The sequence below is a fragment of the Polyodon spathula genome, chromosome 13 (genome assembly GCF_017654505.1).
Source record: "Polyodon spathula isolate WHYD16114869_AA chromosome 13, ASM1765450v1, whole genome shotgun sequence".
NCBI classification, from domain to species: domain Eukaryota; kingdom Metazoa; phylum Chordata; class Actinopteri; order Acipenseriformes; family Polyodontidae; genus Polyodon; species Polyodon spathula.
In genome coordinates this window covers 36,689,085-36,701,168 of record NC_054546.1, presented here as the reverse complement: position 1 = coordinate 36,701,168, position 12,084 = coordinate 36,689,085, and the positions used below count along the sequence as shown (strand labels likewise).

Below are 12,084 nucleotides of genomic sequence, written 5' to 3'. Positions count from 1 at the left end.
TTAGGCACTCTCATGGTCTAGCTGCAGTTAGACCATGTGACCTGCTGCACAGGTACCAGGATGCAGCAGGGTATCTTTAGAGCCGTTTTTGAAATATTTGCATATCTTTAATTAACCTAAAAAAGTTAACTGGAAGATTCATAGCACACTAAAAGGAGGAACTGTAAAGTGGGGTTTAAAATGTATTTTAATGTTTTGATTAGCACCCTTTGCAAGGCGATGGGCATTCATTTAGCTCTCTGCATCGACACTGAATTTAGCTAAAACCTATTAAGGTCAAAGGGTCCTGGTCTATAGAGGAATACCTTTTCAGGGTTCAATACACCCTCCCCCAAAAATAAATAAATAAAACCGTGCTTTTGCATTACGTGGCTGGATAATTCTCCTGCCTCCACATAGTTCTCCTCCATTTGATAGTGTCTTGATGTGTGTTGTGTGTTGTGTGAGCAGAGCAGCAATATGATGTTTATTCATGACTTTCTACGCAGCTCCTTAGCTCAGCTCTCTGATTCCCTTTTAAGGAATAAAATGCCACCAGATTTAGTTTTCTTTTTAAAGGTAGAGACACTTTGTAATTCACATAGTCACTTGCTGTAAAGGGCTTGCTGTTTTGTTGGTATATGTTTAGTATGGGGTAATTGTAAGCTGTTTATATAATACCAAACGTAGTTTATAACTTTCTATACTATAGCTTTGTTTTCATGAGCTAAAGCAAATGAACATCGTGTTGTATGAGGGCACAACAGCAATTGGGACTTAACTCAGTAAATCTGAATATACTTCAGAATAATGGTATCCGAACTTCACTGTACTTAGTTACATTATTTAATAAATGCAACCAATATTATTTGAACGTGAAATAAATACATGATGTTATGGAGTTCCATCTTCACAAACGCAGAATTGTGTGCCAAATGCATTTAGTAAGTGTTAACAAAATGTACAGTTTGTCTGTGTGCAATTAATGTTACTATATTTATATCCTTAACTCTTATATGCTTCAGCTCCTCATGTAACCTGTAGTGATATTTTTGAATATTTACTGTCTCCTGTAAATTTGTATTTTTTCCCCCACAGCAGCAGTACAGCAGTAAAGCCATTTACGCCCATACACACAGATAAAATTGTGTTGCATTGGACAATTGTATTTACAAATGGAAAATCATGGTGTTGTTTTCTGTGTTCAGTTTAACCTTTATTTTATTGTTAATTCCCCAGTGATTTATAGTGGGTGTTCTATCCAGGAAAAAACAAAAAAAAATACATACATTATATAGTCATTTATATAGAATCAACATCTTCTCTGATTATACCCCAAATGCAGTATAGAAATTTGGTTAGGACAGACAGGCGGATGCAATCAATGCAAAAGGGCACCCTAAATGAGCACCCTAGTTAGGTTATACTGTGGAAAAAGACCCTGCTTACTTGGCAGCCTGTTTTAATCAACATTTTGGGTTCATTATTTGAAGTCTTGCAACTCTTTTGTTTTTATTCCTTTCAGAATCAAGTGTTGCAAAGGTTTGCACTTGAGCAAAAGCATAGTAAATCTGCTACGTTGAACTTCAAATGTGTAATACTGTGCTAATCGGCACAAGAATAGATGTGAATACAGTATGATGCCATTTTCAATAGATATGATAAGTAGTGGACATGATGTGACCACTGCTAATGCCAGAACGAGGGAGATTGTGAGCTGGCGTAACAAAGTGATTGTTGTGCTGTCAGATTGATTTACATTAAAAAAGCAGCCTAATTGCAATGCTTAGCTGCTCCGTCCTGATAACTCCTAGCAGGATTACCAGAGAAAATAAATCCAGGCGTATTAACGTGAAGGATTTTGCTAGGCTTTTTGCAGTAGTCTATGTTCAATGTAAAGAATTCATAAATAGGCAATTTCCTACAGCATCTGGAGTCCTATCATACATCACACATTTCTTTATCCCACCCCCCCCTTCCAAAACATTCACGGTTTAAAAGTTTAGCATCAAGATATTTTTTATGGTTTTTAATATGAAAATGAATGGAGAGGATTCGGCAGCTGCCATAGGCATACTTTTGTTTTCTTTTAATAATAAATGATGGATGTTACGAATTAGAAAACGGTGCAAAGAAAATCCAATTTGGTCCTGAGCTTCAGTTGAAAAAAGAAGAATTTGGTATTCAAGCCTTTCTTTGTGCGCACAGGGGTTGAAATGTATGATTTAATGTGCACTGTGAAATGGCTGCTATTATGTACTATTAACAAATCAACCTGGTTTTGCCCGAAAGTGAATCTTTACCGCTCGGGGTGCAGTGGGTGGCCTTTTCTGCTGATTGATTTATGATCACTGTTTATAATGGCATCAGGTTAAAAATGAGTTAGAGATACCATTTTGATGGGGCAGGGGGAGAAGAGGAGGAGGAAGAAGGGTTGTCTTTTTAAATGTTCACCTTGTTTAAATTCCCTTTTCTTTCTTTTTTAAATGTTCTCTCTTCTTCATCTTCCCCGTAATCTCTCTTTTGCTCTTCCTCTTCCTCTTTCCTGTCTCTTATTTCAGTGGCAGAGTTTAAGGTTCAGCCCGGTCGTGAATCTGAGCCCCATGTTTGGTTTTATTATAATTTTTATATATATATATATATATATATATATATATATATATATATATATATATACACTTACGTTATCTAGAGTTCTCATGCTAACAATTGTCTGTAAATGTATATAATGGTTTTCAAGGAAGAGGAAGTTTGTAGTGTTCCTACAGTTAAATGACCTTTAAGGAATGTAAACTAACTGGACTGTCTTCAAGGTCTGCTTTCTGATAACTTCATAGATTTCACAGAAGAGCTGACACTGGAGAATTACATTTGGTGTAAAATATTTTCTATTAATGCTAAATCCATTTAAAAAATCCTCTTTTTACTATGAACATGATCCCTTGGGGTTGGGGCAGTGATGCTCAGAATACTCATAAGCCCTGAATCATTTGTGAAATAAAATAATAAATAAAGAATGTAAACGAGATACACTATAATTTACAGCAGCATTGTTATTTTTGTTTTCTGTAGGATCTTCGGACAAGACTGGACTTGACTAAAGAGGAACTGCTTAGTGTGAAAACCAGTGCTGTAAGTGTTGTTGTGTTAATGCTGTTTCATCAGAGCAATGGTGGGGTTCTACAATAATGCCTGTTAAGGCTGGTGGAACATCCAGTGTCATATAAAGAAATGGATGTAAAATGAAAAATGATTACCCCACCCAGTTCCACCCAGTTATTCTTTATTGGTAGTAAATGGATAATGGTGCAACTATATTTTGGAACATCTTGCTTATTAAAATTTTTTGGACTATTTTGGAGGAATGATAGTCTATTATTTTGAATACCCACACACAAGGGGTGGGTATGGGTGGGGAATCTGTTCTACATTACAGCAATTTATTATTTTGTAAAGCAATTGGATACAAACAGGAACAGTTAAGGCGTTGTTAATTACTACATGTTCTGAGTAGTTCTGTGTGTTGCAGTCTAGTGTAATAATGAAGGAAAAATTGATAAATCACAGGTTCTGTTCTGCATGTCATGAGACTAAATGTGTAATACTTGAATATTTTTTATTCTAAATTCACACCCCTACTGTAAATGTCACACATATTGGATCAGCTGGGTATAGTCTGTGAAATCTGAATTTTGTTGCAAGGCAGACTTACTAAAGAGAGACAGGCTTGTCTGTGTGCTGTCTGATCAGGACATGCTTCTCTCGCAGCATGGGAAGGGATTCATTTCTGTTCTATGAAAATAGCACCCCCGATGAGTCATTGATTGAATCTTGCAGCTCCTTTTATCTTCCAGGCAAGTAATTATTCTACAATACACATTGTGTTGTGATAATCAGGTGTGTTGGATTGAATGTGGTTCTGCTGTACCACTAAGTGTTTCAGACAGTCCCCTTAGCATAATAGCACCCATAAGGCACTTTCAGACAAAGTGAGCGTGGCTGCTTTGCAAACCCAAATAGTCTTATTCAGAGCAGACACAGAAACCAACAACACGGCAAACCACACAGATCACAACAACTTTAAGGTACAAAATAAACTAAGAACTGTATAAAAGCCAGCATTTTCCCCACATTGTGCTGCTACATCTCACACTGGACTAATTGCAAAAAAATACATCTTTTAGCTTTGGCAGCATTATAGTATAATGTTATTTTGTGTGTATCTTATTTGCATACAAAGCGTGTTTTCTGTATCTACACAATGTGTCGGTGAACCTGTTAGTTTTTACAGGACACCAGTAATATAGCTAGACTGCAAAAAAACGATGTGTAGAAGGAATAATCTGAAACAGTCTGTATCACTTGATATGACCAGTGGTTAAAACAATGTGATAGTGAAAAGGTCATTTTGATGGGCAACAGCTTGAAAAAAAAGGATTGAATACAGTGTACCAAATATGAACACAATAAGTAATAATGTACTGTCTCACCTTGTGGCAGCCTTAGGTCACAGGTCAAAACAAGGGTCTGTTCAAACCAGGAAGTATAAAGTCAATCTGCAGTGATTTGTGAGATCCATAATAGTGCTAAATGAAATGTGTTGAATAATCTATTGATTTGTTATTAGATTTTCAGATCTTTTAACAAGTTCAGCATGTATCATCATCATCATCATCATCATCATCATCATCATCATAATAATCAAAAAACCTGGCCCTCAGTTTAAAGCCTAACTATGATAATATGTGGATGATTGACGGTTGACCTTCATACCGGTTTGAAAAAACAAACAAAAAAAACAGTGACACCACAGGTCTCTGTGATTGCTGGGCGAAAGTGTATTAATACTAATCAGATGGTATTACCAGGAACCAATTCACCTGGAGCAGCCTTCTCAGTAACATTTAAAGCTATAGTCACACTTACAGCGAAACAAACATACATTGCATATGAATGTACCATAATGTGCACAGGCATTTTGTACTGTCTGTGGATGGGTACACATTTGTAAGTGATATGTAACATTTAAATTATGGCTTTTCTTAGTATGGTTAGGTTAGCAAAATCACAGCTTGATGTGTTTAGTTTAGGTTTACAGCTTGATGTATTTAGTTTAATAAACCTCAGCTTTTACTTTATTACTTTTCTGAGTGCATTGGTCTTGAACTGCTGAAGATCTCGATTATTTTTTTGTACTATAGTTTTGTATATAGTTATGAAGTGGTCTTTACTGTAATACTGTTCTCTTTTGATGAAGGACATCATCTCAGGTAACTTAGTATTAGGGGGATACATATTTATGCCAAGAATGAAATTCCACCAATTAAAGAAATGCTTTCATATGTTTCATCATAAACATTCCAGTTGACATAGATTGTAGGGGACACCATCTGATTTTGAAGTCCCTGGATTGTAACAAGTAGAAGAACAAAATAGAATGATCTTACTAACAGTAACTTGCCTGTGGAACTATCCCCACATATACTGCAAGTTAGACTACCCCTAAATCTATTCCATAGAGTTTCTGTCCACTGTCGGCCTGTTGCTTTTTACTGTACAGACTTTCTTCTTCTCTGTTCAGTGTGCCTCACAATTCAGTGTGCTTCAGTCAGATCCTAAGAGAAGACTGGCTGCTCTGTAGTCACCTGCACCCTCTGCAAATTAACCTTGTAAATAAGAACAGTACCTGTACTTGTGTATAAAAATTTATAAAATCCCAACACTATACAAGTCTCAATACAATGTCTACGCCACATGCAGTGGTCCTGATGGACTGCTATGCATGATCTGAGTATTTTATTACAAGGCAAAAATTAGATCATATAAGAAGAGTGTGTCTCCATATGTAAATTCATATTTATTTGGTGGACTATGAGTATCTATGTGATGCTTTTGGTTATGTGTGTTCCAAGACAAAAACATTGATACACAGTGATTTGCTTCACCCCATCCTGCTATTACTCCAACAGCAATCGCTCTACAGCACTATGTTGGAACGAGTCCGAGACTGGCACTGGCGGGACAAGGCTCTGTACTGCCAGGGCTCGTACTGCCTCGGTCATATGAAATAAAAGGAAAGCAAGTTAAGAAAATCTGTTCTGTAATGGAATCTAAGCCCCTTTGCAGACAAACGATCTGTTATAGTAAACACATATGTTAAGTGTCTGTACATTTATTGTCCAGTGCAAAGATTCTGTAGTGGTTTTATTTAGTTTAAGGATCCTATGCGTAGGTGTGTCATGACTAAATCACAACACGGGTCTAAATAAACCCAGCTGTCCTGGTTAATTCAAATGGGGACTAAACTTACCAGACGTTGCTGTAGAAAAATCTACAACTTGTCACAGTAGTTTAGTGAACTAGCCAGTCACCTCTGGTAGTCTGGGTTTAGATTAAGGCGGTCAGGGTGGTAAACATAAATACAAATCCTAAGCAGCATAGTATTTTACTTAAAGATCAACCACAAGCGTTCCGTTTTAAGAGGGTCTTGGATTGACATTAAAAAAAAAAAAAGTGTTTCCATAAGTTTAATCATTTATAGAATCTTGACACAATACAAACCACTATTATTGATTACTGTATGTGAAAAATGACTGCAGAATTTGAAATGAAATACAAAAGTAGCAGAAATATCAGTTTAACACTATATCTGTACAACTTTTCATTGAAAAGTAAATGATTGTGTAAACTGACATTTTTAAAAAGTTTAAACCTGAAGTTTTAAACATATGTTAATATAGATTTACAATGAAGAACACTGGCAATTTTACAGGCACTTTCAAAAAAGGCCAAGTATGTGAGCTGTTTCCTTGACCCATCAGAGAACAAGGGCTCCCACCAATTCAGGGGAGGTTTGGCAATTGATCGTCCTGGGGTAACTTGGGGAAGCTTTCATTGCCACTGCTTTTGCTGTCTGTGCGCCGTGGATAAATAGAGAAAACTATTCTCTGTCTCACTAATGCCTAAACATTTATAAATAAATAAATAAATAGAGGGAAGATAGAATAGCTGTAATAATAATGATAATACAGTCTCCAATAGGCTTCGGCTTTGACTGCAGCAGCAGTGGCTCATCAGTATTATCCAGCTCTGTGAAGAAAATGGCAAGACTAAGAATAGCTCCTTATGCATATTAATATAAATATTCTGCATAATGTGTCTTGCTTGTGACACATGCGGCAAAATCCAGAATGCCACAACTAACCCCAGCTGCCAAGTACGCTACCGCATTTTAATAAAATAATTTATGTAGATGTGAAGACATTCCTATAAACGGGGATCACCAAACTCCTCTCTCCCTCCTCCCATATTCATAAAGCAAGTGGCAGAGGTGTGCGATTCCAAACGACATCATCGTTATTCTGACTCGCATCTCACTGAGCTTTTGGAAGAACTACAGCGACATCTGCATGTTTGCAAGCTCCAAAACGCCACTAACATACCCGGTCCTCATACTGCCTTTAGATTCTCATTAAAGATATTAGGAGATTAAGCTAATTGCTTAGTACAAGACTGGACTGGACATCACCTCACTTTAATTTAGTATCTTAATCCCAGGAGGCTAGGACAGGGGCATGGCGTATTGTTTATTTATGTATGTATGTATGTATTTTATTTATTTATTTATTTATTGCTAAACATGTTTACTGTAAATGGAATTTAGCCTTGCAACAAACTGATTTTCTTTTCTACTTCAATCGTTCAGGTAGTTTGGTGCACTGTCTATTTCTCTCCCCTCACTCGCTCGTCCCCCACCCTAAACATTTGTGTCCCCATCTTCTTCTTTCTCCTTCCTTTTCTAACTATAAAATACATTCAGTAGATTTGTACCTGTATTGTCCAGTGCCAACTTCTGTAACATTTTATTTTGCTTATAAAAAATACAGCGAATCGGGAATGAAAGAGCCGTCTTTGAGGTTGATGCTGTTTGCGATTTTAAATAGGTACTGAAATGAACAGTTTGGGAATGTGTGTAAGGGTCCATAACTGGAGCACACAATGTCCCCTTGTGTCCCACAGAAAAGGAGTGGGGGGGGGGGGGCAGGAGGGAGGGGTGGCAATGGCTTAATCTTCTCTCTAATGATTTAATACTGGCAATCAGAAACTAGGCGGACATGCTAATTTGCGCATTAATTACAAGCAGTCTGTCTCTGTTTTGTTTTGCTTTTCCCAGGGAAGGCAAAATGACTTGACAGGGTGCCCACGGTGATTCCCACACAGCTTGACTATTCTCTCGTCTCCTTTCTTTCTCTCTCTCTCTCTCTTGCTCTCTCTCTGTCTTTCTCTGAGTCACTTTTTACACTGATAGGGGGTGTGTCGAACTTGGGATTAAGAGTGGCGTATAAGCAGCAGGAGGGGAGAAAGGAGAGAAAAGAGAGGAGAGCACGAGAGAGAGACAGAAAGAGAACTCAGTGAACCCGAAATGCAGACCCGAACAAGGAGGACTCAGTGACAAAAATTGTGACTAAACCGGGGTAATAAAAAAAAAAACCCCAAAAAAAACAAAAACAAAAACGAAAAAGTTTTGTGATGAGGGGGGTGGGAGGAGGGAAAAATGTAACTTGGAGATCTGTGTGTGTGCTTGCCAGCGGGCATATTCCCCCCCCCAACCAAAAAAAAATAATTTGGACAAAAAATAATTTTTTTATATATTTTTATTTTGTTTTATTTGACACCACGGTCCTTGAACGGCCATATATATCATATATATATATATATATATATATATGATGGACATAAAATAAAATATCTATTTAATATTTATTTTATGTCATCGTATGAACAATAAAATAAAATCTAACATCTTCGGAGACAAAGCGGCGCGAAAAAATGGAAAAATCAATATTTTAATTTTGATTGGCCGTCTTAACTCCTTTTATATCCGTGAGACGCAACTGATACTATAAGCTTAGCTTTAGTTTTAACAAAACAGGGGGACAAATAACATCCGAAAACCCGGCGACAAAGGGGAGGTGTTGTGAGCAGAGGGTGAGGAGAAGCGCCGCTCCTCCACACACTCTCTCTCTCTCTCTCTTTCTCAGTTGCCAGTGTGCCTTAGCGATTTAATGATATGCAAATGAAATATACATAAAACCATTCTAGTGTATGATGATTAAACACTGAAGACATTAGCCAGAAACCCGCCATTGTCTCTGCTGTTGTCTCGTCTTTATTCTGCAGTCGGTGTACGCTGTTATAATTCTAATGATGACGATAATAATAATAGGAATAATAATAAAGATTATCTCCAATAAGAAAGAACAAATCTTCTTTTATTTTTTCTTCTGTGTTTTTTTAAATTTTTTTAATGAGATCCAGTAAAGAAATAGCATCATCCATGGACTCGGCTCGTGAAAGAGATAAATGGCAGAGGAATCCAGCTTTTAAGAGATGGAGAAGAGTATTGCGTTATAGCGTAGGAACATTGGGTGTGCAATTGGGTTGCCCATGGTTTGGCATTCCCATTCTTCTGTTTATAGAAAGGGAGACTATAATTTCCCCCTTTTTATTTTTCTTTATCTCTCCCTACCCTGTTGTACTCCTCTTTTTTCCAAAAGCATTCATTTTTTTTTAGTTTTTGTTTTGTAATCCATCTGTATATGACTTGGCGCAACTAACATCCCCACTGGAATTAAAAAAAAAAAAAAAAAAAAACAATAATCCAATCCTCGTTAGCCTCAAACGATTTTAATTTCCATTCCGAATTCCACACTGAAGGTGTAGAAAGTAAGAATGTATTTGTATTAAAAAAAACAAAACGGATCTTATTAGAGGAAATACCCCAAAAAGATGCCAGCTTTTAGTAATCCGTGGTAATGTTGGCAGAGTTGTATCTATCATCTTTGTATTGGTAGTGTTTCAGAAGTCATCCAAATTCCTGTAATCCCTTTGGTTGATTTTTCAGTTCATTTATAATCCACTTTCTTGCTCTAACAACTCAAAAATTGAAAAATAATTTTGGATCCATTTTTGAGTTTCTGATTTGGCTTTATGTATGAAAATTTTTGGAGGTAGGGAGAAAAAGTTTGTAATATTAAGTTCTGGCAACATTTTGTTATTCACAGCGGCAATTTATTTTATTCCCTTTAAAGATTAAAAAAAACAACAATTTGTATTCCTTTTGTCTTTTTTTTATGGCAGCGCCCATCCTTGGCTCTGTGCCCGATGCCAACGGAACACCTTACGGGAACCACGGCAACAATCCACTGCACCCCGTGAGTACAAAACACAACTCCTGGTACTTGTTTATGCCCGGCGATGTCCAAAAAAAGAAAAAAAGGAAAGAGGTTGGTAGTTGCTTGGTTTCTTTAGTTGGTTTGTTTTTTGCTGGCAGGCAGGGGGCAAAGAAAGGGGGGTGTGGTTGACCTCCCAGCCCAATCCCCCCCCCCCCCCCCCCCCCCCCCAACTCCCCCCCCTCCTGTCTCCCATTGCACCAGGACGGCTGGCGCAGCGGGTACCAGCTCCAAGATTCTTTGCTATTTGTCTGTGCCGCCGCAGTCCTCTGTTCCCCTGCTCTGTGCCCCCTTCATGAAGTGAGTGCATGTCTGTTGTCTGTGTGGCACCTCGTGCCTTGTCTTCCATACTGGTGGATGCTGTATTGAGACTACAGCCTGATCCATTCATCTCCCTGGTGATAGCTGTGACTGTAGATAAATCGCACACTCCTGCCTGCCTGCCTGCCTGCTTGCTTGCTTGCTTGCCTGCTGCCTGCTTGCTGCAGGAGTAGTAGAGTTGCATGTTTTTCTTTTTTTATTTGTGTTTTTTATTTTAGGTTCTTGTCCTTTTATGTTATATTTGTATGCTTATTATGCCTGGATAAGGTATGTAATTCATGGAATATCAAAACTGAAAAAAAAAAAAAAATTATATATAATATATATATAATATATATATATACACACACACACACACACACACACACACAGCCACTTCCTAGTCATGACGTCGTGATTAAGAAGTTAACAAGAGGAAAAGAATGGCAGTTCTAGTCTTTCTTTTTATCTGTTTATTAGTATTCTTCATGTTTGTGGCTTTTTTTGTTTCTTTTGTAAACAGCTGCTCCGAATCGTTGGCACAGTCCCCCAGGTCCTTTCTTTTTCATTTTTTTGACCCCTTGTTTTGAACTGGCGATTGGCAGATTGGCAACGGTTGTGGCAGCAATGCCCATGGCAGACATTATTCACTGCAGTGTCAGGCAGGCTGCCGACTCCATGGAAAGGGAGGGATTGCTGGGGTTGGCAGCGCCCGCTTCTTACCCCCTCCCCTCTCTCCGTTCAAAGCCCCCCTTTTGTTAGATGTCGTTGTTTTTTGTATTTTTTCTTTCTTCCTTTGTTAGTGCCGTCTTGCTAATTAACAAAACGAACTTTAAGCCAAAAAAACCCCCCAAAAAACGACAGTATTTTTTTTTTTGTTCAATCTCGGTATCAATGTCAACTGAGCGATGGTGGGCATACGGCAGGACAGAATGCCAGTTGACGGTGTTTAGATTTTTAAAGAAATTTTATCTCGACCAATGCCCACACACATAGCTCCTGGCACCTCTCCATCAATTACAGGCTTGCATTGAATATCTCTTCTTCAGTGACATCCGACGAAAAGCTAAATCTCAAATAAGTCCAGATGTATATTGTAAAAAATAAAACAAATAAAATGGAACCCCATGTTCTAGCGTGCTGCTTCTGCCAGCCAGTATGTTGGCATGGCGTCCTCTTGCTGGCTGGCACAGGAAATTGCGGTTAAGTGGGAGAGGGTGGGAGGAGGTGCTTCTTATCGCCCCCTCCCAACTCAGAAAATAATTTAGAGGAGCAGCAAGGTTGTCTGCAATCCTTTTTTTTTTCTCGTTTTCTAAGACCCCCTTGGCAGAGATCGCCCTTGTTCCTGCTGCCTGGCATCGATCCTTCTGTTGAGTCTTTCCTCCAAGGGTGGGGGGAGTGCCAGATTTCTGTACATCTCCCTCCACCCCTTCATTCTGTGGTTGTTCTGGGTAATTCACAAAACGATATTCCTAGGCATTCCTCTTCCTTCCTTCCTACCTTCCTTCCTTCCTTACAGCACTTATTGCTCTTTTTAGGTTTAGGTTATCACATAGGCTCAGCCCCCACCACC

General features: G+C 38.2%; 1 protein-coding gene across 1 annotated transcript in view; it reads left to right on the top strand.

Moving 5' to 3' along the window:
- The window catches only part of LOC121325319 (putative leucine-rich repeat-containing protein DDB_G0290503), a 142,430-nt gene that overhangs the window by 15,797 nt on the left and 114,549 nt on the right, over nucleotides 1-12,084 (top strand). Inside the window, exons 5-6 of the mRNA XM_041267748.1 lie at nucleotides 3,052-3,111; nucleotides 10,120-10,193. Of these exons, the coding sequence (XP_041123682.1) occupies nucleotides 3,052-3,111; nucleotides 10,120-10,193 (134 nt within the window). The remainder of the gene's footprint in view (nucleotides 1-3,051; nucleotides 3,112-10,119; nucleotides 10,194-12,084) is intronic.